At 39.8% G+C, this 27,896-nt stretch overlaps 1 protein-coding gene across 1 annotated transcript; it reads left to right on the top strand.

Moving 5' to 3' along the window:
* Positions 1-648: 648 nt before the first annotated feature.
* On the top strand, positions 649-4,835 carry LOC107808180 (BTB/POZ domain-containing protein At3g19850). Its single transcript, XM_075226598.1, has 3 exons — positions 649-989; positions 1,076-2,191; positions 4,266-4,835. Exons 1-3 carry the CDS (start codon positions 927-929, stop codon positions 4,698-4,700), a joined length of 1,614 nt encoding a protein of 537 aa, XP_075082699.1. The 5' UTR covers positions 649-926; the 3' UTR covers positions 4,701-4,835.
* Positions 4,836-27,896: the final 23,061 nt, after the last annotated feature.

Below are 27,896 nucleotides of genomic sequence, written 5' to 3'. Positions count from 1 at the left end.
AATCAAAAAGAGATGTTAATTAATTAAAGGTCCAACTAATCATCACGGCCATATTGTAAATATGCAGTTACGAATAATCCAGCCAAATTAATAGGAATTAGACCTAACACGAATCCAAATAGAAAAAGTTCAATCATTTTTATTTGTTTGAAAGGAGAAAAAAAAGAGGTCGATACCTAAATATTAATCTGAATTGACATGAATCTCAATGACAATGAACACGAATTGACAATTGGTAACATAAGTAAATATAGAATACGCGTAATCCCACAGAAGGATTTCATTTTATGAATTGTTCATTTTAAATATTCAGTTTAAATAAGTCGTATCTTACTCAGACCAATAAATAGAGCTGAGGTTATAGTTAAAGCCGCTAATAGAAAACCAAAATAACTAGTTATAGTAAACATAAAAGGGCTAAATTAAATGAAATATGTTCTTTTTATACATATGTTTAAAAAGCACTTACCTAAGTTTTAAATTTTTTAAAATAAAATAAGAGGATAGGCAAAAATCTCAATTTCAATTGAAAGAATAAGTTAGACTGAAATGTTTTTAATTTATCTATCATTAGGCGACAGCACTCTAATCAATATGTCACTCGTACATTTGCTGATATAAAATACACAGAACTTAACTCGTGATGTTGCTACGAATCAGAAAACTTGGCCACGCAGAAAATCCACTTTCTCTGTTGTCAACTTGTCATGCAACCCCCGAAATCAAACCCTACCAAAAATCCAAACACACACACATATCACTAAAAAGGGATTGAACTATATACACATCTATAGAGTATCTAAATTCTTTCACATGTATCCAGGTGGTGGTTCAGTGTGAGAGCACTTGTCATTTGCCAATTTCTAAATTTAAAGCACTGGTTTTCTTTTTCAATTATCTTGGTTCTCAGTCAATGCAAAGCAGCCATGCCAGACCTATGTGATCTGCAAATCCATGTCAATGGTCAACAAACATTCTTTCTCCACGAGGTAAAAAAGAACCAATATTGAAACTCCTAGTTTTTATTCTTTCATTCAACTATATATATACACATTTTTGCCCTCTTGTGCTGCAGAAAGTACTTTCAAGATTCTGTGGGAAGTTGAGGAAGATAATAACGGAAGAGAAGAGGAGAAGTCAGATAAGGAAATCGGGCATAGAGATTGATGATTTCCCAGGTGGGGCTGAAGGCTTTGAATTGATTTCAAGATTCTGTTACAACAATGGCAGCATCACAATAACTGTCTCAAATGTGTCACTCCTCCATTGCTGTGCTGTCTCTCTTGGGATGACAGAGAAATTGTCTTCTTGCAATCTCTTGCATCAAACTGAGACTTTTCTTGAAGGATTGTTTTACTGGTCATGGACTGATATTCTGACATCTCTCAGGACTTGTGAATCTTTCTTCTCATTTGCAGATTCTTGTGGCCTAATTCAGAAGCTCATGAATTCACTTCTTGCTAAGATTGCTCAAAATTCTGATGTTAGTGTCCTTTTTGCTTCGTCCTCTTCATCTTCCTCTTCTCCAGATACTCCTAATGGCCTCTTCCTCAGAACATCAAACAAAGCTGCTTGGTGGTTTGAGGATTTAACCATTTTATCCCCTAAGATAATACAACAGTTTCTCAAGACTTTAGGGGCTTTTGGGAGTGACAACAACAACTTAGTCCTCACTAGATTTCTGCTTCATTACTTGAAAACAGCAACCCAATGCAAAGCTAATAACAACAATCTGATTTCAAGATCAGAGTACACTGGTCTAGCAGATACAGCAGTTCATGGAGTGGTTTTGATGGGAAGGACAGCATTTTCTTGCAGAAGTCTGTTTTGGGTACTGAGAATTGTTTCTGGATTTGGGCTTAGCAGAGAATGCAGGGCTGGATTGGAGAAATTAATAGGGGGATTGCTTGATCAAGCAACCTTAGATGATTTGCTAATTTGTGGGCATAATGGGGGTGCTTATGATGTTAATCTTGTGGTGAGATTGATTAGATTGTTTGTTGATCATGATAAAGTTGTTTGTGTACCAAGAATGATGAATCTTGGAAGGTTGATAGATAAGTATTTGAGAGAGATAGCACCTGACCAAAGCCTAAAAATCTCAAAGTTCCTCGCTATAGCAGAGAGTTTGCCCGATTATGCAAGGGATAGCTTTGATGGGGTCTACAGAGCCATTGATATCTATCTTGAGGTAATTAGTGCTCGCTCTACTCAATTTAAGTGACACATTTTTTTTTTTAAAATAAAAGAACAACACATTTATCCATTTAAGAACAAATTAATTTTAAAATTTTTATTTTATCCTTAGTTGAAATGATTTATAGGAACATTTAACTTATTTTAAATCATAAAGTTCAAAATATCTTTATTTTTCTGAAGAGGGACTACTAAATATTCTCTTTCCACTTCTTGTGAACAACAACAACAAAGTGAGTTCTCACATTTAATGTTTGGGGAGAGTAGTGTGTAAGCAGATCTTATTCCTGCGAGAGTTGAAAGGCTGTTTCTTATAAATGAGTTTCATAAATGCTAGCTACTGGTCACTTTAGTTTTGGATACCTTTTTAGATAGCATGTTTGGAGGGTTGGACAAGAGCTAAAATATATGGGATAAGACAAAAACGAGGTTTTCCCAACAAGGAAATTGTTTTCAACTTTAGTTTTTCATGTGGTGGAAATTGTTTAAATGTTTAGGGAAAAAATGATGTAAAAGGTACAACCTAAACTTACAAGTAGAAGACAAGCAAAGTTTGCATTATTGAACAGTCCCACAGAGTAGTACAAGTGGAATTTTAAGCTTTAGCAAAATGACTAGTACATTTTCATTTTACTCTGTATTGCTGAATAGATATAATTGCTGCATTTCCTCGTAGTTTTAGCTGTCACCTGGGAGGAAATGTTTCCTCTGAAACTCTACTCGTATCACTAAATTACCAATGGTCATTTTTTGAAGAAGGTGAAACATAATTTTTTTGTTCTTTCTCTCTCTTTGTTCTTTTTGGAGCTAAAAAGGGGGATGCTAGGCAGGGTACTAAACCGACAGTCTAAAAAAGAAAACAGCAGTATTTTTTAAATTATTGGAACTTTTTCAGCATTATTAATTGGAAAATCAACAATATGCACCTAAGGAGGCTTGCATAATTTTGGGTTTGAGAAGACATATATAGAAGTATTGAAATAATGGTTTTCTATAAATTAAACGATAAGTAGTAGGATCATGAATTAAGCTTAAGTAGAGAAATTAAGATTTATATAATTGACTCTATCTTGTTTGAAATTGAAATGTAATTATTATTGTTAGAACTAAAAGCATTGAAGGTTGTTATAGGAACTTGTGAATTAGAACATTTCCAACCCAATGAGTTTTAAATTGTGGACCTACCTATCTTGGTAGGTCCCATCTGTCTAGGAAGGAGTAGGACCAAAGAAGACCTAATTCTAGTTGCTCTAATACCAATATTATTCTTGGACAGTACTTGTTGAAGTCATTGGGAGATCTGTACCAGAAATTGTGTATGTAGTTTAATTTCAATAAGATTTTCCCTTGTCATTTTGCTAGTATTCCTTTTTCCTTTTGTATAAGGTGGTGTCATGACCAATTTGTATGTGCGTCAATTATTTCATTGAATATTTACTCCCTGCATTTTAAATTAGATGACACACAAATGACACATTTATAAATTTAGAAATAATTCAACTTTAAACTCTTTATTTTATCCATTTTATCCTTAATAAGAAGTTTTTATAATTATACAAATGTCATGGTCTCACAAAGCTTTTACCCCTTAAGCTTTTAAGATCACAAGTTTCAAAAGTCTTTTTCTTTTTTCTTAAACTCTGTGCCGAATCGAATTACCTCTCCTAAATTGAAACCCAGGAAATATTATATTTCATTAGCATAATTACGGAGTAACTCGTCTTATCAAAGGTTTAGGCAGAGAAGTAAAATCACCTAACGTTTTATTTGCTATGTCTACTTTTCTCCTTTTTGTCTTTGTGATGTCCTCAAAGGAGCCGTTTTCCTGTAACTTTTTGAATCCCAGATCTACTCTTTAATCTGGTATAGTCCGAGTGTAATTACTGATACAAAACTTGCAAATTTATCAAACAATATGAGCATATGTGAGTTACCCGTGACTATCTAAATATAGTCAAATATGACAAGACTGACACTACAACTCATTCATGCACACTTATTTACAGTAAAGTAAATTATGATAGTTGCAATTAAAAATAACACATGGTGTCATGCACATTTTATTGCAGTCTCATCCAGCCCTTCCATTAGAGGAAAGATCAAGACTATGCAGATGTCTCAACTATGACAAGCTAAGCCTCGAAGCATGCAAAGACCTTGCAAAAAACCCCAGAATCCCACCAAGAATTGCCGTTCAGGCACTTGCTTCTCAGGGTTCAAATTTTGTGAAGGAAAAAGATACAAAAAAGAAGACGATTAAAAATCCTAGCAGCATGAAAAACAGTACTCAAATGGTTTTGTACAAGAAAAATAAGAGTGCGAGTGATCATCATCAGATCAGCTTCTCCCCTGTAGATGCGGAGAGTGAGCATATGAGACTAAATCTGCAAAGAATGCAATGGAAAGTTGTGGAATTGGAGAAAGTTTGTCAGGAGATGAAAGGCCAAATGTCAAGAATGGTGAAAACCCCTTCACATAATAGAGCTTTACCTAGGCTTTGTTGAATTGAATTCCCCACTCAATATTTTTTTTAAAAAAAAAGAGAGACATATATTGATAATTCATATATGTGGTAACTCTTTTTCCCATTTGTATGCTTTAAAAGCACGTATTGTCAATTTCATATTCCAAATTCTACACCTGTAAAGTTTTCTGTGCATGCCAACTCCCAATTCTCTATTTCTATAACTGCTTTATGACTTTAAATTATTCCGCTTTCTTAGTATATACGTGTATGTGAACACGCGCGCACTCAAAGGGAAGAAACTAGGAAATGTGGATTTTTTTTTTTTTTTTTTTTGAGAAAGATTTTAGATAACAAAGTGAAATCTCATGTACAACGTATATGATATTAATACTGAAAATATAAAGAGTACACTGTAAATTTATATTCTATGTTAATTATGTACTGATACATATTATTATCCTTTTCTATAAGATTCATGTATGCCAAAAGTATGTTCAAATTATCTCCAATTTGCATTGTTGTTTAAGGTTTGTTTTCATGTACAACGAAATTCACATGAAAGTGCACAAATGACATGGTATAACATAGTATAAGAAGAAGATCTTTTAATTTAATGCTTAATAGTTGTATTAAAGTTAAATATATGGAAATGGTTTTAGCTGGTGTGACTCAAACTGATTCAATGTCTAAATGAGACAAAACCAAATGGATGCTTCCATTTGATCACTTGTGACTTGACAACTTGTGAATATAAAATCCCTTAAAATACAAAAAGAAAATACCCCAGTAATCATGTGAACAATGATGCCAAATTTTTGCAAAAGAAAAATCAATAATGAAGCCAAAACCATTCGGCCCGTGATTGGTACAACCAACTAATTTACATGTTCAGAAAAGCAACCGATAAACTATAAATGAGAATTTTTTCATTGGTAAATGAGTGACTAAAAAAAGACGTATCAAGAATGCATGATTAGTTGAACGATAAAGGAGAAGAAAAGGGCGGCTCAATGAAAAATGTTACTTAAAACCAGTTTTTAAGTAAGATATTTTACTTATTATTAGTAATATGTACAAGATCAAAGAAAATAAAAATAGAGATTCAACAGGTATATTGGTGGAAAAAAGGCATGACAAGTGTATTGATAGTATGATAACATGCGGTATTCATATCGGGTCAATAAAGAAAGATTATGAGGCACGGACCCACGGTATTTTATCAAAGAAGATATCATACCTGACAGCTGGAAAGAAGAAGTACGCACGAGATGCATGAAGACCATAAAAGGGGTAGATTCATGAATCAGTTTTATAAATATGGAAAGGGAATCGCCATTAACCCTGATTGTAACGACCCGACCGGTCGTTTTGATTATTTGCACTTCGCTCGGTAGTTTACGGGTATGAGTAGCTCCGTATGGTGTATTATGACTTATGTAAATCGTCGTTTTTTTTTTCAGGTTATTCGGAATCGATTTGGAAGAATGAATTTTATGGTTTAAGCTATAAGTTAGAAGAGTTAACCAAGTTTGACTTTTTAGTATTTGACCTCAGATTGGAATTTTGATGCTTCCATTAGGTCGGATGGTGATTTAGGACTCGGGCGTATGCCTGGATTTGCATTTGGATGTTTCTAGAAGGTTTCGGCACAAATTGACTAAAAATTAAAAATTTGAAGGTTTGGAAAATTCCTAAGTTTCACCGAGAGTTGACTTTGTGAATATCGGATTCAGATTATGGTTCTAGGAATTTGAATAGCTTCGTTATGTCATTTGGGACATGTGTGCAAAATTTGGGTTCATTCCGTGTTGATTTGATATGTTTCGGCGCGAGTTTTGGAAGTTGAAAGTTTTAGAGTTCATTATGTTCGATTTGAGGTGCGATTCGTCGTTTCGATATTGTTTTGTGTAATTTGAGGCCTCGAGTAGGTCTGTGTTATGTTATAGGACTTGTTGGTATATTCGGACTGGGTCCCGAGGGGCTCGGGTGAGTTTCGGACGAGGTTCGAATCATTTTGGGACTTTTGGCTAAGGCTGGTTTTGAGCAGTCCTGCTGTGACTGCACCTGCGGAATGTTGGGCACAGGTGCGACATCGCACAAGCAAGGCAGTGACCGTAGAAGCGGCATGGCAAGACCAGGGCAGTGTCGCAGGTGCGAGGTTATTTTCCGCACATGTGAGACCGCAGATGTTATTCTGGGAACGCGGAAGCGATGGCAACGCAGAAGCGCATTTTTGACTCGCACCTGTGTGATCGTAGAAGCGGACTTTCAGCCGCAGGAATGAGGGCAAGCTACCAGTGGTCATTCGAAGAGCGAAACATTTGCCACAAAAGCGACGCCGCAGAAGCTGCTAAGTCGGTCGCAGATGCGACAATGCCTGGGCAGAAGCTATATATCGAGGTTTTTGGTTCTTTCATCATATTTTGAGATTTGCAGCTCGGATTGAGGCAATTTTGGAGGCAAATTTCATCACAAGGATTGGGGTAAGTGTTTTATACTCGGTTTTGATTATATTTCATAATTCTATCTTCGTTTTTGATTTTAAAGAGAAATTGGGGGTTTTGGGCTAAAGTTTCATAGAGCGAATTCTTGGGTTTTGAACATCGATTTGAAGTCGGATTTGCGTGAAACTAGTATGGTTAGACTCGTAATTGAATGAGTTGTAGTTTTATCGGGTTTTGAGGTACGGGCCCGGGTTTAAGTTTTGGTTGATTTTGTGCTTTTGAGTAAAGATTCGACTTTTATCAATTGGAATTGTTTCCTTAAACTTTAATTGACGTATTTGAGTTGATTTTGGCTAGTTTTGAGCCGTTTGGAGGTCGGTACGCGCGGAATGACATTTTTGGATCATCGCTTGGCTTGCTCGGTATTGGATTTGGCTTGTTCGAGGTAAGTAATACTTTTAAACTTGGAGTTGAGGGTATAAACCCTGATTATACGTGTTATGTGTTTAATGTTCATGTGACACACATGCTAGGTGACGGGCGTGTGGACATGCACCATGTGAATTGTGACTCGATTATTTCTGTGGTACTGTATAGTTACCTAATCTTATTTGTATCTATGAAATCTCTACGTGCTAGAGTAATTGAGCTGTGATCCATGTTAGAAACCATGTATAGGCTATATGCTTATCCTGTTGGGATCCACTGAGGTTATTTCTGCTGTTGAGTTATTTGCTTACATTGCAATTACATACTCAGTCATACGCATTCATTTGCATATTATATCTCGGTCTCTGTTTATTGATACATCACATCATCATTTTTGGGCTGATTTTCATGACATTGTGAGCCCGAAAGACTAGAGAGGTTGATAACTGAGTTGGGGCTTGAGGGCCGTATTGTGAGTGATATTGATGGGATCGGGCTGCACGTCACAGCAGGTATTATATATATATATATATATATATATATATATATATATATATATATATATATATATATATGTGGATCGGGTTGCACACTGCAACAAGCCTTATGGGTATATATATGTGGATCGAGTTGTACGCCGCAACAAGCCTTATGGCTATATATGGATTGGGTTGCGCGCCGCAATGGGCCTTAGGGCTATATGTGGATCGGGCTGCATGCTGCAGCAGGTTATATTAGCACTTGGACAGGATCCGCCCCTTTGGAGTCTGCACACCCACAGTGAGCGAAGGTTCTATTGATTCATGATGGAATCGGGCTGCGTGCCGCAACAAGTACTATATAGTGCTGAGTGACCGAGTGTGTTGAGTGATTGAGCATGATGAGTGAGAGTGTGAGAGTGAGTTTGAGTACTCTGAGAGTGCGGGTACATGAGTTTATCACTGTGGTGTATTGCATTGACATGTATACTTGGCACACATGCATAGAGACGCATTGCCTCATGTTACACGGTTTTGTGACATTTATGACATCCATATGCACATTGACATATAGGCATAAAGATGTACTTTTCTCATGCCATCTGATAATGAGACTCCTTAACTGTTGTTGAAAGTTTTTGGGAAAAATTATAGTTTTCAAACTTACTCATATTTTTGGTGTTTTCGGTGAAAGGTTTGAGATTTACTATTATACTTGAAAAGTATGCCTATTTTCTGTAACTGTGAATGAGCTGAGCTATTTCTTGTACCATCTTTATTATATTGTTATTAACTGTTCCTGATTATTGGAGTTGGACTCTGACCATTGTCCCAGCTCATCACTACTTTCAACCTAAGGTTAGGTTTGTTACTTATTGAGTACATGGGATCGGTTATACTCATACTACACTTCTCCACCTTGCGTGCAGATGTTGGATGTTGATGTTGCTGTGCACGGCGGGATCTGGATTTGAAGATGTACATGTGTTCCGATCATAGCTACCTCTTGATCTTGGTAGCTTTAGAATTTTAATCTGTTCATGTATATTTCAAACAGATGATGTACTTTATTTCATACTAGCTTTGTAAATTCTAAATCTTAGAAGCTTATGATTTGTACTACCAGTCCTTGGGCAGTTGTATAAAATTCAGTTATCTCCTCCTTGATTCACTTCATTGTTATTATATTATGTTATTTTGTTAATTGGCTTACCTAGCGGGTTAGGTTAGGTGCCATCACGACTAGGTGGATTTTGGGTCGTGACAAGTTGGTATCAGAGCTCTAGGATCATAGGTTCTACAAGTCATGAGCAAGCGTCTAGTAGAGTCTTGCGGATCGGTATGATGACGTCCATACCTATCTTCAAAAGGCTATAGGGCATTTAGGATAAACTTCCCATCTTTCTTTCCTTATCGTGCATTATTGATTCACCTTGAAGCGTAACTCTTTGAATTTCTTCCACGCATTCGTATGCGCATGGGAGCGCTCGGTATCAGCTGTGCATCGACGACTTGAGATTCCATGGACGGGGTGCGAGATATGATTTGTGTGTGCTGATAATGGGCCTGTCTGAAGGACTTGAGGTCGGGTTTTGACTGTCGCTCGAGCACGAGGATTTCGGTTGTGTGAGCACATGCTTTTAGACTTATATGTCCGGTAGTGTCCCTATGCGTGAAATTTGTGGCTCGATGAGTGATTGGATGGCTATATGATGAATATGATGTGACTGCAGGATGTGTTCAGATGGTTCGAAAGTGTGAGAAGAGTCTTCTTGAGATGTAAAAGGACCATTAAGTGCTTGATTTCTGTCTTGATGTGACATATAGTCTCGAGTCATGAGTGTATTGAAGGATCTTTCATGTTTCTTAATTGTGGAACGAATTAGATTCTCATGGGCTTGTTGATGGGTTCAGACTCAGGAAGATTAAGTGATTGCGTAGTAGTTGTGGTTGTGAAAGGCTATAAAGAGATGTCAGTTTGAGGCTAAGCAGGTGGGTTATAACCTGTGAGGCAATCTACGGATGTGTGATTTTTATGATGTTGTGTGGAGGCTTTCTTATCTACCAGTGGGTTATATTTGTGCGATTTGCGTTTGGATCGGTTGTAATAGTTGACCTGACCGTCACAAGGAAGAATGTGAGATTTGTAGATGATTTGAGGTATTAGATGGTTTGTGATACATGAGCTTATGAATGATTTTGTTGAATCTCATTGCGGTATTATGGCAGTAATGAGGTATGGTTAATGTAAGTTATCAGATGTTTTATTCCATGGCTTTGAGCCAAATGGGGGAGTGTAAGACCCCGTGAAAGTTTTTCTGGGGTTCCGTGATACCAGGGTAGGCGTAAAGGTTAATAATAGTAGTTCAGAGTTCTTGGATTGAACAGTGCGTTGGGGAGTTGAAGGAAAGTATTTGGCAGAAATAGGCATTTCTACGGCCCATTCTGTTGCCGCATAATCACTTAGAATGGTCGCAGAGTGAGATAGTTTTCTGGGTCATTTTGATGTCATTTTCGCGGCCCATTATGCGACCGCATAACCGTTTCACGGGCCACACTTTGATCATATAATCACCCTTGGACTTTTGCGAAGGGAGGTTCTGCGGCGCATTATGCGATCGCAGAACAGGTCTGCAGGCCGCATAACTACCGCAGACCCAAGCAGAGTTTTTCCAGTTTTGGCACCAGATTATGCGGCCGATATGCGGACCGCATACCATGTTCTGGAGATTCATTTTTGTGGTTTTTAAACCTGATCCTATATCGTTAAAACATATGCCATAGCCCATTTTGAGCACATTTATGATATTTTAGAGTGAGAGAGAGTACTTAGTGTGGGGGAGTAACCTTCAACCTATTATCCATCAATTCTTGATCAATCATTAAGGATTAACAAAGGAAGTCTTCATCCTAAAGGTATGAATCTATGTCCTAGCTCTCAATTTTGAAATTTACAAAATATGGGATAATTAGAAAGACAATTATTGGGTGTTGGGGTTGTTGTCTTGCATGCATGTATTCTTAAAGTATGTGGGAAGGTTGTGAGCTAAAAATGGTAGAGAATGGGTTGGGTAATGATGTAATTTTCCACAAAAGGGCCTTAAAACATTGATGCACACTTAGTGTTTGATAATATGCTCAAATGAGCTAGAATCATGACCATCTTCCTAATTTTGGTCCAACTTGTTATATTTCTAAAATAGATCGAAGTGCTACGGAACATTTTAAAGTTTAAAGGAAGTTCAATTGAGGTATGTTGGTTAAACCCCCTTCTTCTTAGAATCGAATTCCATGGTATTCATGTAATTGGTGTAAGTCCCAAATTGATCATTATAGAATTGGCTATTCCTAAAGTATTTGTGTTGAAGGATATATGTTCAATATTTATTCTAAATGCTTCATCATATCATCTTGCCATTTGAGGATGTGTTCAAAATGTGGAATATTTGTTAGAAGTGTTCAGACTTCATGTCAAGATCGAATAAAGGTTGTTATGCCAAATTGTATGAAAAGCCTCTATGTGCTTAAGATTCTCAAACTGCTCATATGTGAATTTAGTGTCTTGAATGGGAAGCCTTATTGTTGTTAATAATGATAATGATGTTTCAATGTGGAAAGGGGAACTGGAATTATAAAATACGGCCAAGTGCCAAGAATGACTTTATAATTGTGGCCACTACTGCCAATGAATCAAAAGAATATGAAAGAAGTATGATGTGAGATGATTGACTGAAAAAGGTAATGTCTTGGGTAAGACGGCCTAGCCGATCGGGCCGTGATCGGACGCCATTCCACACACATTGTGGTGACTGTGCAATAAATAATAATTGAAATTGTGGTTATGGTTGATGTCTCAAATGAGACTACCTAGCCGATCGGGTCGTGATCGGACTCTATGTAAGAATACGGTGGTATTGTGAATTATGGTATATCAGCACTAAAGATCACCCAACCTAATAACATGGAATTGACTTGAAAACTTATGTGATCTTTAACTTGATGTTTAACATTATTTGAAGCTCTTATTAAATTCTTGACTGTTCCTCTTCTGTTATTATTCATTCTATTGAGATGGTGTTTAGCTTTACATACTAATGCTATTCGACGGTACTAACGTCCCTTTTGCCGGGGGCGCTGCATCTTTAAATGGATGCAGGTGGTTACATAGCAGGCAGTGTTGATCAGCGATAGTGGCACATCCTCTTCCCAGCAGACTTGGTGAGCCCCACTTCATCCCGGGGTCACGTACTGGAGGTATAGCCAGGGCCTTGTTGCCGGCACTATCATAACACCCTTTTGTATCTATTAGAGGCTCCATAGTCACTATGTGGGATTGTACATGGGTGCTAGAAAAGTCAGACATGTTATGTTGTGGTTTGATCACTTGTTCCACTCGAACTGTTTGAATATGTGTATTTTGAGACTTAATGGTGAAGAACTAATGAAATGATTTAGTATTGTATGTATGAACTTCCTACTGTCTAATTAATGAAATCATGTATTTCTTGATCATGGGTGAGCTGGGTAGAAAGTATTTAACAGGCTTGCTCGACCGGGTTCACTCGATTGAGCACCGGTCGCACTTTCCGAGGTTGGGGCGTGACAGGGAGTTTACTATCAACGAGTTGATTGCACGGTTATGTGTTGTAATGGTTTCGATTTGAGGCATACTTGTGAATTAGTGATGACTTTCAGAGGTTGAGATCGAGGATGACCCAAGTAAGGGTACTCCTGGATATAGGTTGTATTACATTCTATGAGTATATGTGAATCATGGAATGATTAAGTAGTTATTCGTAAGGGATGTAGTGCGCACAGAGTAGAAATTTACTCGGTTGTTTAGAGGTGTGGATTACTGTTTTGGGTGTTATTTTGCTAATGGGGCACAGGTCGTTCGGCCCCGTTTGGGCGATACAAGTGAGATTTGAGCATAGTAGATAATTCTCGAGAAGATTCTAATGGATTCAAGATTTATATATGGTAATTGAGATTTTTTTGGACTTGTATATGGCTAGAATCTAATATTTGCATTGGATGGTGTTGAGACTCGTGATATTTCTATATCTTTATTGATTCTACATTTTCGTATCAGGAAGGTGAAAGAAACGGCTTTAGATTCGCAGAAGGTCTCTTCAGAGTGGTTATCTCGGTTGTTGTGCTTTTAGGGGTACTTAAGAGGGAATTCCGCGGCTTATGGGCCTTAGGACGGTGTGGTTCTATGCTAGAGTTCATGGGGTGAGTTTTGGTTAAAGATAGTGGTGTTCTAGCAAGGAGAAGTATCAATTTGAAGACAATTTAGAAGGAACTCAGAGAAATAAGACAGTTTAGTAGTAGTAGATTGGATCAACACCATAATGGATATGATCGGGTCTTTGGGTACTTATGATGTAGTGAGTTTCTACAGGTGTTTAGTGGCGATACTCTTGGGTTTGGTGACCTGCATGGCTTGGTTGAGCTAGAGAGATTCAGTTCTGTCAGCTTGGTTATGTGCAAATGGGCTTTGAAGAGTTCTCGATGGTTTCTACCACGGTTTGAGATGGATTTTCCTACCGACATGAGGAACATGTTGCGTATTAAGATTTTCTCTTGGATGAGATCAAATGGAAGGTTTCTGACTAATCGGGGTATGTATTCTTCTTGTGACTCAGAGTTGATTATGAGATTCTTGTACTCTTCACATGATGACATAGTTGATGCGGTGTGTTATGTGGGATTAAGATTTGCGTATACAAGGTCACAGTCCAGTTTTGAAGAGAAAGTTATGAATTCTTAGGCAACATAGACGGTTTCAGATGACTAGGTGAATGATATCACTACTTGGTATTTCCTGAGAAGAGTGCGCATTTCAGAAGGCGCATTGTGTTTTGACTTGCAGATGTTTCATTGGTATTGCAGTACTCACCTGATTGATCGACTGCTGATATTCAGATTTTTGCTATGTGGCACGAGAGAATTATAGAAGTATCCCTCATGGAATGATTGTGTATGAGAGATGTGTTAGAAATTCGGGCGGGTGGAGTTGGGATCAGATATGGTGATTCGTGTGTTCTATGGATTTGGAGACCAGAAATTCTCAGAAACAGATTGTTTCGTGGTTGTGGAATGTGAAGATGTGGCCGAAGCTTTCCAAAAGATAATATGCATTATGATTCAGTCATTGTGGACTTTCAGAGGATTATTTATCTATTTGTGGATGACCAGAGTTGATTTGGGGCCCATTGGTAGGCCCAAAAAGGATGTGTATTCTACACCAGGTCGGATTGGTTGACTCCGTACTGCCATTATGAGGGATGTGCCATTCAGTTAGTGTTGAGCTTATTTGTGTTCTTATATGTTCTATGAGTTACCCTTCTATGCTACGGGGGGTTATGATTCGTTGGCTATATGCACACATGGTGCGGTTCTATTGGGGCCTTATAGAGGAATTTGAGCGAGATGGGTATTTGGGTGATGCATGATTGATTCCGCATTGGTTATGTTCTTTCGGGTTTGTGTGGCATGGTGTCATTTGCTTCTCTGTGGTTATGGTCATGCACATTGGGTACTTGATGTCGAGTTGCGCGTGGTTATTGATTTTGAGCAGAGTGGCTTGAGATATTTCATATGGACCAGTGTTTGGATGGGGTCACACATTGCAGCAGAGTTATGTTGAGATATGATCCTTTGTGTTAGATTCGTGTGTTATGGTTCTACGGTGTATGGGGTTTTTTTATAGCATTGCGTTGTGGCGGTACTTTTTGAGCTTGCGGGACTGTTCTCTCATTTGAGTCATTTTACATGTTTGGGTACATTTGAATTGTTGCGTATTGGTGCACGGATTGCACGGTTTGTGGCTCTGGGTAGTATTGGTATGGCATGTTAGTAGAGTAGCTGGTATTTGATAAGATGAGGTCGTCGGATCTAGGATGGGTACTATCGGATTTGATTGCGGTATATTTGGAAGAATAATATCAAAAGTCGGCTTATACAATGTGTAGATTGCGAGGTTCGGGTCTTGTAGAAAGTTTTGGATGTTGGAAATGGGATTCTATGGTTTACGGGCTAATGTTGAAGTAATGATCTTTAGTATGTTATGTTGTCGGGCCTATATGGAATAGGGTGACGTGGGATCACCCCCGAGTATATGCATGGTAAGGTAACACGGTGATTTGACGGCTTGAGAACAACTCTGGGCACGTTCGAGCACGAACGTATGTTTAAGTTGGGGAGGATGTAAGGACCCGACCGGTCATTTTGAGCATTTGCACTTCGCTCGGTAGTTTACAGGCATGAGTATCCCCGTATGGTATATTATGACTTACGTAAATCGTCGGTTTTGATTTTCAGGTTATTCGGAATCGATTTGGAAGAATGAATTTCATGGTTTAAGCTTTAAGTTGGAAGAGTTGACCAAGTTTGACTTTTAAGTATTTGATCTCGGATTGGAGTTTTGATGCTTTCATTAGGTCCAGATGGTGATTTAGGGGCATATGACCGGATTTGCATTTGGATGTTTCTAGAAGGTTTCGGCACAAATCGGCGAAAATTGGAAATTTGAAGGTTTTGAAAATTCATAAGTTTGATCGAGAGTTGACTTTGTAGATATCAGATTCAGATTGTCGTTCCGTTAATTTGAATAGCTTCGTTATGTCATTTGGGACTTGTGTGCAAAATTTGGGTTCATTCCGGGTTGATTTGATATGTTTCGGCGTGAGTTTTGGAAGTTGAAAGTTTTAGAGTTCATTAAGTTCGATTTGAGGTGCAATTCGTCGTTTCGATGTTGTTATGCGTGATTTGAGGCCTCGAGTAGGTCCGTGTTATATTATAGGACTTGTTGGTTTATTCGGACGGGGTCTCAAGAGGCTCGGGTGAGTTTCGGATGAGGTTCAAATCATTTTGGCAATTTTGGCTAAGGCTGGTTTTGAGCAGTCCTGGTGTGACCGCACCTGCGGAATGTTGGGCGCAGGTGCGACATCGCACAAGCGAGGCAGTGGCCGCAAAAACGGTATGGCAAGACCAGGGCAGTGTTGCAGGTGCAATTTAATTTTCCGTACCTCCGCGACTGCAGATGCGATGCTGGGAACGCAAAAGAGATGGCAGTGCAGAAGTGCATTTTTGACTCGCACCTGCGTGAGCGTAGAAGCGGACTTTCAGCTGCAGGTGCGAGGGCAGGCTACCGGTGGTCATTCGCAGGAGCAGAACTTTTGCCTCAAAAGCGATGCCACATAAGCGGCTAAGTAGGTCGCAGGTGCGACAATGCTTGGGCAGAAGGTATATATCGAGGTTTTTGGTTCTTTTATGATATTTTGAGATTTTGGGCTCGGATTGAGGCGATTTTGGAGGCAAATTTTATCACAAGGATTGGGGTAAGTGTTTTATACTCGGTTTAGATTATATTTCGTGATTTTATCTTCATTTTTGATAATTGGATTATGAATTTTAAAGAGAATTTGGGGGGATTTTTGACTAAAGTTTCATAGAGCGAATTCTTGGGTTTTGATCATCGATTCGAAGTCGTATTTGAGTGAAACTAGTATGGTTGGACTCATAATTGAATGGGTTGTCGGATTTTATAAGTTTCATCGGATTCCGAGGTGCGGGCTTGGGTTTGATTTTTGGTTGATTTTGTACTTTTGATTAAAGATTTGACTTTTATCAATTGGAATTGCTTCCTTAAACTTTAATTGATGTATTTGAGTTGCTTTTGGCTAGTTTCGAGCCGTTCGGAGGTCGGTACGCACAATGTGGAATTTTTGGAGCATCGCTTATCTTGCTCGGTATTGGATTTAGCTTGTTCGAGGTAAGTAACACTTCTAAACTTAGAGCTGAGGGTATGAACCCTAATTATACGTATTATGTATTTGGTGTTGAGGTGACTCACATGCTAGGTGATGGGCATGTGGGCATGCACCGTTTGAATTATGACTCGATTATTTTTATGGTACAGTGTAGTTACTTAATCTTATTTGTATCTATGAAATCTCTATATGCTAGAGTAATTGAGCTGTGAGCCAAGTTAGAAACCTTAATCAACTTCTAAGCTTCAAACTCATTTCAACCAACTCCGAACGCGTCGAAACATACTTAGACAATTCGGAATGATGCCAAATTTTACGCACAAGTTATAAATCACCATACGGACTTATTCCCAAGCTCGGAATCCCAAATGGACCTCGATAACATGTCTACTCCAAACTAAATTTAAAGAACTAGAAAACCTTCAATGAACCAACTTTCAACTTTAAGCACCGAAACGCTCCCGGGTCGCCCAAAACTCGATCCGAAGACACGTCCAAGTCCAAAATCATCATACGAACCTATTGGAACCATCAAAGCCCGGTTCTGAGGTCATTTACTAAAAATGTTGAACCAAGTCAAACTTGGCCACCTTAGGCCACTATTAAGGAAATAAGTGTTCCGATTTCAACCCAAACCTTTCCAAACCCGAACCAACCATCCCCACAAGTAATAAAATAGTAAAAACACATACGGGAAGTATTAATTAAGGGAATAGGGATCTAAAAAACAAAACGAACGGTCGGGTCATTACATTCTCCACCTCTTAAACAAACGTTCGTCCTCGAACGGGTCTAGAATCATACCTGGAGTGCTGAATAGGTGTTGATATCTGCTCCGCATGTCCTCCTCGGTCTCCCAAGTAGCCTCCTCAGCCGTTTGACCCCTCCATTTGACCTTTACCGTAGAAATCTTCTTAAACCTAAACTGGCGAACATGCCTGTCAACAATGACAACTAGCTCCTCCTCATAACCTAAACTCTCATCTAGCTGAACCGTGCTGTAATCTAACACGTGCGACTTGTCGACATGGTACCTTCCGAACATAGACACATGGAAGACCGGGTGAATCCCCGATAGGCTGGGAGGCAAATCAAGCACATAAGGAACCTCCCCAACTCGCCTCAACACCTCAAATGGGCCAATAAACCTTGGACTCAGCATGCCCTTATTTCCGAACCTCATGATACCCTTCATCGGCGAGACTTTCAAGAGAACTTTCTCGCCCACCATAAATGATAAACCACGCACCTTCTGATCTGCATACCTCTTCTGTCTGGACTGCACTATGCGAAGTCGCTCCTAAATCAACTTCACCTTCTCCAAGGAATCCTTTACTAAATCAGTGCCATATAAGCTAGCCTCACCGGGCTAATTTCATCCTATGGGCGAACGACATCACCGACCATATAAAGTCTCAAATGGAGCCATCTCGATGCTGTACTGATAACTGTGGTAGTAAGGAAACTAGGCCAAGGGCAAGAATCGATCCAACTGCCCTCTGAAGTTAATCACGCACGCTCTGAGCATATCCTCCAGAATCTGAACTATCTGCTCTGATTGCCCGTCGGTCTGCGTGTAAAAAGCTGTGCTGAGTTCTACTCGGGTACCCAACTCGCTCTGTATCGCTCTCCAGAAATGCGAAGTGAACTGAGGGCCCCTATCTGATATGATGGAAACAGGCACACCATGCAACCGGAAAATCTCCTAAAGTGTGCCGACTTGGTCAGCCTGTCAACAATGACCCAAATGGCATCAAACTTCATCAATATCCGTGGCAACCCAACTACGAAGTCCATAGTGATGCACTCCCACTTCCATTCCGGTATAACCATCTGCTGGAGTAGGACATCTGTCCTCTGGTGCTCATACTTAACCTGCTGACAATTTTGACATATCGCTACATACTCAACTATGTCCTTCTTCATCCTTCGCCACCAATAATGCTGCCTCAGATTGCGATACATCTTCGTAGCACCTGGATGAATAGAAAACCGAGAAGCGTGTGCCTTCTCTAGAATATTCTCCCTCAAGCCATCAACATTAGGAACACATAGGCGACCATGAAGTCGCAGAACACCATCCTCACCGATAGTAAGCTCCTTGGCACCACCCTATAGTACCATCTCTCTGGGAACCAACAAGTGCGAATCATCATACTGATGAGCCTTGATTCTCTCAAGTAATGAAGACTAAGCCACAACACATGCAAGAACTCGACTGGACTCTGAAATATCAAACCTCGCGAGTTTGTTAGCTAAGGATTGAATGTCCAAAGCCAATGGACTCTACTCTACCAAAATGAATGCCAAACTACCCATACTCTCGGCCTTTTTGCTCAAGGCATCCACAACCACATTTGCCTTGCCGGAAGGTAATGTCATAGTCCTTCAGTAACTCAAGCCACCTGTGCTGCCTCAAATTAAGGTCCATCTGCTCTAACAAATGCTGCAAGCTACGATGATCGGTGTAAACCTCCCAGGACACCCCATAGAGATAATGCCTCTAGATCTTGAGAGCATGAACTATCGCGGCCAACTCCAAATCATGTACGAGGTAATTCTTCTCGTTGGGATTCAACTGACGTGTCGCATATGCAATAACTCACGCCTCCTGAATCAATACACAACCCAAGAAAATGCGCAGAGCGTCGAAATACACGGTATACATCCCTGAACCAGAGGGCAACACTAATACCGGTGTTGTAGTCAAAATGGTCTTGAGCTTATGAAAGCTCGCCTCGCAATCATCGGACCATCTGAACGAAGCATCCTTATAGGTCAATCTAGTCAAGGGTGCTGCAATGGACGAGAAGCCCTCCACGAACCGATGATAATAACATGTTAACCCCAAGAAACTCCTGATCTCAGTCATTGTGGTAGGACGAGGCCAACTCTGGACTGCCTCGATCTTCCTGGGATCCACCTTAATACCCTCACCTGATACAATATTCCCCAAGAAAGCCACGAAATCCAACCAGAACTCGCACTTGGAGAACTTAGCATAAAGCTTCTGTTCCCGCAAGGTCTGAAGAACTAACCTCAAATGTTGCTCATGCTCCTCCATACTACGCGAGTAGATTAATATGTCATCAATGAAGACAATGAAAAATGAGTCAAGATAAGGCCTGAACACTCGATTCATCAAATCCATAAACATCATCAGGGCATTTGTCAAGCCGAAAGACATCACTAGAAATTCATAGTAGCCATAACTAATCCGGAAAACCGTCTTCGGAACATCCGAAGCACGAATATTCAGTTGATGATACCTAGATCTCAAGTCGATCATAGAGAACACCGTGGCACCCTGCAACTAGTCAAACAAATCATTAATGCGCTGCAACGGGTACTTATTCTTGATGGTGACTTTGTTCAACTGGAGGTAATCAATGCACATCCACATACTTCCATCCTTCTTCTTCACAAACAACACCGGTGGGCCCCAAGACGACACACTGGGTATAATGAACCCCTTATCAAGCAACTCATGAAGCTACTTCTTTAACTCTCTCAGCTCATTGGGAGCCATACGATAAGGCAAAGTAGCAATAGGCTGGGTGCCTGGCACCAAATCAATGCCAAAATCGATATCCCAATCCAACGGTATACCTGGTAGATCAACAGGAAATTCATCGAAAAACTCTCGTACCACCGGCACTGAATCTAACGTGGGAGTATCCCGAACAAAGGACAAATAGGACAAACAACCCTTCCCGATCATATGTTAAGCCTTCAAGAAAGAAATAATCTGGATGGAAGTACCAACAAACGAACTCCTCCACTCTAATCTGGGCAACTCAGGCATCGCAAAGGTAACAGTCTTGGCATAGAAATCAAGAAAGGCATGGTACAGGGACAACCAGTCCATGCCCAAGATAACCTCGAAATCAACCATATCGAGCAATAAAAGATCCGCTCTGGTCTCATATCCCCAAAAAGTCACTGCATAGGACCAGTATACCTGATCCACAACAACAGATTCACCCACTAGGGTGGACACATATACAGGAATACCCAAGGACTATCGAGATACATCCAGATAAGGAGAAAATAGAGAAGAAACATAGGAGTAAGTAGACCCTGGATCAAATAATACCAAGGCATACCTATAACAAATACAAATAGTACCTATGATCACTGCATCGGATGCGACTACCTCTGGCCTGGTGAGGAAAGCATATAATCTAGTCGGAGCGCCACCTGATTGGCCTCCACCTCTAGGGTGACCCCTACCCACCTGCCCTCCACCTCTGGCTGGCCTGGTGGGCGTTGTGGCAGCTTGTGCGATAATCACGGCCTGATGTTCCTACTGCTTGGTCTTGCCCCAAAGTCTGGGACAAAACCTCTTCACGTGGTCAAGATCCCCGCACTCGAAACAACCCCTCGGAGCAGTGGACAGCTGACCTGAAGTCTGACCCTGATGACCTAGATATCCACTGGAGGAACCTTGAATAGTTGGCAGGCCTTCCCGACATATGTTGCAACGTCTCCAATAGCAGTGGCCCCTTGGCTCTAAGCCTAATAGTGGTCTTAGTGTAAGGAAGCAAGCAATGGTAAGTACTCTCTGGAATAGCACTGAAGTAGGGTCGTGCTGGAGCACTCCGAGCAGGCAGTGGTGCTGACTGCATGGGTCTGCTAGACTGACCCCTCATGAACTGACCTCTACCCCTAGGTGGGGCGCCACTGAATCCTCCAAACTGCCGGGGATACTTGTCCCTCAGAGCAAACTCTGCACTATGGTTGCGAATATGGTCGATCCTCCAAGCTATATCCACAACCTGATGAAAGGGAGTCCCCATCTCTGCCTCACGGGCCATAGAAACCTGAATCTCAGGGTGCAGACCTGAAAAGCACCCTCTCTGCATCTGTGGGGAGTATAATAGATGCATGGCAACACAAGTTAATGAATCTCGCCTCATAGTCGGTCACAAACATATGACCTTGACGGAGTCGCTCAAATTGACCCTGAAGCTACTCTCTCTCTCCGAAGGTGGTATGTACTTCTCCAAGAACAAATGTGTAAATTGATCCCAAGTAAAGGGAGGTGAACCTGCTGGCCTGCTAAGGAGGTAAGCCTGCCACCATCTGCAGGCCTTGCCCTCAAGCTGAAAGGTCGTGAAGTTGTCACGCCCCAAACTAGGGGAGCGCGACCGACGCTCAACTGAGTGAACTCGGCCGAGCAAGCCTGTTATATTTCCTTCTACCCAAACTCATCCATGAATAAAGAGGAGATGTACTCCATTAATCAAACACTGAAAAGATTTCACTAACAACTCCCATTTCATTTCCATTAGCAGCTTCATTCATAATTTCTAAAATATTACAAGTTTATAGATATAATGAAAAACATGTTTGCCAAGTACCAACATTTCTAGTTCAATTCCCGACATCAAACACCACCCACAACCTGTCTACGGAGCCTCTTAGTACAACAGAAGAGTAATATGGAAAATGCCAGTAACAAGGCCTCGACTATACCTCAAAACACAAAGTACAACATTAATTGATATCAGGCCCAGAATAGAGTAAGGCTCACCAAAACCTGTTGAATAGGGAGTAACTGCTAATGAGGACCAAAGTTGCCCGCTAATGAACCACCTACATCCATTGAAGATGCAGCACTCCCGACAAAATAGGCTTTAGTACAAAAGTACTAGTATGTAAAGCTAAATGTCCTCTTTCAAAATATAATGCCCATATAAGAAAGGGAAAACCATAGAAGTAACAAGTCACAATCAACAATATCCAAATGGCCAGTTAAAACATAAAAAAATTTAAAATACGAAAATAATATATATTTTTGGTTGGGAGATCATTAGCATCGATATACTACTGTGTTTTTAGCACGGAATCCAATCACGCCTGATCGGCTAGGCCATCCCCCCACAAACAATGTGGTTTGACATGTGCGAAAAAAGGTGTTACCAAGAAAAGTACCACCATGTGCGCAATATGGCGTCCGATCTCCACCCCATCAGCTAGGCTGCCTTCCCACATATGCTGTGTGGGTTGAATTTTACAATTCCCAACCATTATATGTTTCATCCCAATTAAGGGGAATAATATCAACCCATCAATCACATCCCAAATAAGGGGAATAATCACAATCCACTCCTACACCGACACGTGTAGTTTTGGGTATGGGCCTTATGACCCACCCTTCCTCTGTTTACTAATGATACTCCCAAAATATTTTTGATTTGCACACAATGGAAACAAAAGCACAAATATATTTACCTCATCATCTTTCACATTTTATAAACCTCCACTAGTATTTGCAACTAATCACAACAACAATAATCCCTTGGCTCTTTGGCTATTCAGAAGATTCTTTATTCAAGGCACAGTGGTCGTATTTGATATTCCACACTTTTATTTCTTCCCTCTCATGTATCCTCATCATAAATATCAACATATATAATATTTCGGAAATAAAAACCTTAAGTTCATTAGAAATGAAGAATTTAAGCACAATAGATTTCTTTCCAAGAATGGAGTAAAATGATTGGCAATCGATGCAAGTTAAAATCATAAACAAGTAATACACCATTTATTCTTGAAATAGTTTTCCCCAAAAAGGGCAATACACAATTTCCACTCACGAATATGTAAGAATGCAAAACACATTGAAAATACTCACAAAGCATAGCATTAGTTAAAACAACCACATATGGGCATGACTTGAGTACATAAGTTTTTAGGCAATTCTATTTTTTTAAAAAATTTTGGAACAGTTAAATCAAAGCTCATTTCATAATTGTTCTCACATCATCTTATTTCATTGGCACCACTAGCCACAAGTATAACTTTCATTCTTGGCACGTTGGCCACACTTTATATCCCCAATTCACTTATTTCATTTTCAAGCATCTTTATAGATAACAAGCCATTTCCAATCAAGACTTTAGGTACCCATATGAGCAATTAAAAGTCATAGGCATATCGAGTTTTTCTCACACAATTTGGCATACTAGCTTTCATTTGAAACACGTCTCAAAGCCATAAAAGTTTTATACGCAATCAACACTTTGAACATATATATTTTGATATAACGCTCATTCGGAATAGTCAAGTTTATAAGGGATAACCCGGAACATAAAAATTAGGAACTTGAGCCGTCAATACTAGAAACTTACAGGAACATTATGGAATGTGATCCTAAGAGAGTAGTTTAGCCAACATACCTCGCTTTGAGCTTTTCTTAAATTACTACAACATTTTGAAAATCCTAGCAATCCCAATATATTTTGAGAAATAACAAAATTGAACACAAATTAGGAAGATATTCATGGTTTCAGCTCATTTGAGCATTTTATCAAACACTAGGTGTGCAAATTTGACTACAAATGTCACGCCCCAAAACCGTTGAGCGCGACCGGCGCTCAATCGAGTGAACCCGGCTGAGCAAGCATGTTAGATACTTTCTACCAACTCATCCATCATCAAAAAAAGACGTGGTTTCATTGATTATACAATAGGAAGCTCATTTATGCAATGCTAAAATGTTTCATTAGCTATTTCGCCTTTCAGTATCAAAATACACATATTCTTATAGTTTGAGTGGAACAAGTGATCAAACACAACATAACTTGCTTAACATTCCCAACACCCATATACAACCCACATAGTGTCTATGGAGTCTCTAAAGATAAAAAGGAAAGTAAAGATGGTGCCGGCAACAAAGCCCCGACTATACCTCAAAAAGTGACCACAATATAAACAAAAGGTACAATACATGACCCCGGAATGAAATGGGGCTCACCGAGTCTGCTAAGAAGAGGATGTACCACTATCGCTGATCAACATTGCCTGCTTTGGAACCACCTGCATCCATTTAAAGATACAGCGCCCCCGACAAAAGGGACGTTAGTACTGTCGATTAGTACTAGTATGTGTAATTAAACACTATCTCAATAAAATGAACAATAACACAGGGGGAGATAGTCAATAATGTAATATGAGCTTTAAATAACACTAAAACATCAAGTTAAAGATCACATAGATTTTTAAGTCAATTCCCGCATTATTAGGTAGGATGGGTTTTAGTACCAATATTCCACAATCCACAATACCACCGTGTTATTATACGGAGTCCGATCTCGGCCCGATCAGCTAAGCCATCTCATTTGAGACATCAACTATGTTCACAATTTCACTCACAATACCACCGTGTTATTACATGGAGTCCGATCCCGGCCCGATCGGCTAAGCCATCTCATTCGAGACATCAACTATTTCAATCGATCATCTTACTTCATATTTATTTCCCATCTTTTCAGCATATTGGCACTAGTGGCTTTAATTATAAAGTCGTTCTTGGCACTTGGCCTTATTTCACAATTCAAGCTCTTTTCCACAATCCAACATTATTATTATTATCATTTATAACAACACAGTTTTCATTCAATACTCTTGATTTCACATGTGAGCAATTTAGAATTCAAGGCACATAGAGGCTTTTCACACAATTTGGCATAACAGCCTTTAATCGAATTTGAAGTGAAGTCTAGGCATATTAGCACATATTCTAAGTCTTGAACATTTCCTCAAATGAAGAGATAACACGATGAAAGCATGGGAATACATATTACACATATATTTGCAAAGCAAGCACATTTGGGATAGCAATTTCTAGAACGTTCAATTTGGGACATACGTCGATTGCATGAATACTATGGGATTCAATTCTAAAAAGAGGGGGTTTAGCCAACATACCTCAATTGTGCCTCTTAAAACTCTAAGATGTCCAGCAATATTAGCAACTTTAATCTACTTTAGCAATATAGCAAAATTGAACCCAAAATTAGAAAAACGATCATAATTCTAGCTCACTTGAGCATTCTATCAAACACTATGTGTGTATTAAGGTTTCATGGCCCTTTTTATGAAAGACTCAACCAACCCACATCCCATTCTTTTCTATCTTTAACTCACAACCTCCTCACATACCTTAGGAACACATGCATGTAAGGTAAGTACTCCCATCCCCATGAATTACCTTTCTTAATGGCCCATTCTAGTTACATTTTGAAATTAAGAGTTTGGGTGATAGAATCTTACCTCTTAGGAAGAAGACCTAGGTGCCTCTCTTGATAATCTTCAAGGTTTTAAGTGAGAATTGAAGAGCAATTTGATGAAGATCACTTTCACCCTCTAGCATACTCTCTCTCACTCTAGAGTATCAGATTTTGCTAAAAAATGGCCCCTTACATCTATTTTAACAAAGTAGGATCGGGTTTTAAAATCCCAGAAATGAAGCTCCGGAATAGGTTATGCGGTCGCATATGCGACCGCAAAATGGTAATGCGGTCCGCAAAATGGCCGCGAAATTGGGTGCCAAAAGTGGAGAGGAACTGACCAGGTCTACGGTCACTATACGGCCTGCAGACCTATTCTGTGGTCGCATAATGCACCACAAAACGGTTCTGCAGTCGCATAGTGCACCGCAGAACCTCCCTCCGAATAATCCCAAGGCGGGATATGCTATAAGAGTGCGGCCCGCGAAATGGTTATGCGGTCGCATAATGGGCCGCAAAATGACATTAAAATGGCCCAGAAGACTGCTCCACTCTGCGGCCATTCTACTGTCCGTAGAGTGGTTCTGCAGTCGCAGAACGGACCGCAGAAATGCCTACTTCTGCCCAACATTTTTCTTCAACTCCCCAGTGTACTGTTCAATCCAAAAAGTCCGAACCGCGGCTCACAAGCCCGCTGCGAAGAATTTCTACTATTATTAACCTCTACGCCGACCCCGAGGCTTTATATGGTAGGATATGTAGATCTCCCAGTGGGTGGTTTGAAATTAGGGAAGCAGAGTTGATAGGGCCAGACCTTGTACATAAGGCTATGGAAAAAGAAAATCATTAAAGTGCGGCTGAAGACTGCTCAAAGTCATCAGAAGTCCTATTCGGATGTTCGTCGTAGGGATCTGGAGTTCAAAGAAGATTATTGGGTATTCTTGAAGGTTTCCCCTATGAAGGGTGTAATGCGATTTGGTAAGAAAGGGAAATTGAGTCCAAGGTATTTCGGACCGTACAAAATCATTCAGAGAATTGGCCAGGTGGCGTACAAGCTTGAGCTACTACCTGAGATGATATTAGTGCACCCGGTATTCCATGTGTCTATGATGAAGAAGATAGTTGGAGATCCATCAGCTATTGTGCCGGTTGAGAACCTTGAGGTTAATGAAGAATTGTCATATGAATAAATTCTAGTTGCCATTCTTGATAGACAAGTCCGAAGGTTGAGGAATAAAAAAATTGCCTCCGTAAAAGTGTTATGGCGAAACTAGCAGTTTGAAGAGGCCAAGTGGGAGGCCGTGGAAGAAATGAAGAAGAAGTATCCTTACATGTTTGAATAGCTGTGTAATCCTTTCTTTTTATGAACTTGTCGCCTATAAATTTTGTATCACTTGTTCAATTAATGTAAAGGTGTTCCTTTTAATTATACGTTGCTTATGAGGCCATGATGGTATTGTTATGAGTTTTGTTACGTCATTTTGTTGTGTATATGTTTGAAAGATGTGTTTCTGGGGCTCTCTGACAGGTGGATAGGCCTAGTTACAAAGGAAACTCTGGCGAAATCTTTGGAAATTTAGGGAGTTAGTCAACTTTGGGACTGCTGGTGTGTGGTATGATAACCGAGCTGCATAAGTATCTAATAGTGGACCTTGATCCTCATTCGAGGACGAATTATCTTAAGTGGGTGAGGATATAAGGCCCCGTAATTCATTTCCTAAAATCCCAGATTTTTGTGATGCCGAAGTGTTTAAATGCTAGCGTAATAGTTATTGTTGTAGGCAAATTCTATGAGTGATAAGTGGTCATCCCAGCTACACTTGAAGTCAAGAACACAAGCACGCAACATGTCCTCGAGTGTCTGAATAGGCCGCTTTGCCTGCCCATCGGTTTGTGGATGGAAGGCTGTACTAAGATTTACTTTAGTACCCAAACCCTGCTGAAATTTCTTCCAAATATTGGCCGTGAACTGAGCCCCTCGATCGGAGATGATAGAAACTGGAGTGCCATGCAACATGACTATTTCCTTGATATACAAGAAGTGTGCTGATTTCGTGAGTCGATCCACGATCACCCAAATTGAGTCA

Source organism: Nicotiana tabacum, chromosome 12, assembly GCF_000715075.1.
Source record: "Nicotiana tabacum cultivar K326 chromosome 12, ASM71507v2, whole genome shotgun sequence".
In the NCBI taxonomy this organism is placed as follows: Eukaryota; Viridiplantae; Streptophyta; class Magnoliopsida; order Solanales; family Solanaceae; genus Nicotiana; species Nicotiana tabacum.
This window is presented reverse-complemented; position numbering and strand designations above follow the sequence as displayed.

Coding starts and splice junctions, on each gene's coding strand:
- LOC107808180 (XM_075226598.1), top strand. CDS start 927: ATGCCAGACCTATGTGATCTGCAAATCCATGTCAATGGTCAACAAACA. Junction 990..1,075: donor AAACATTCTTTCTCCACGAG/GTAAAAAAGAAC, acceptor CTTGTGCTGCAG/AAAGTACTTTCAAGATTCTG. Junction 2,192..4,265: donor CCATTGATATCTATCTTGAG/GTAATTAGTGCT, acceptor ATTTTATTGCAG/TCTCATCCAGCCCTTCCATT.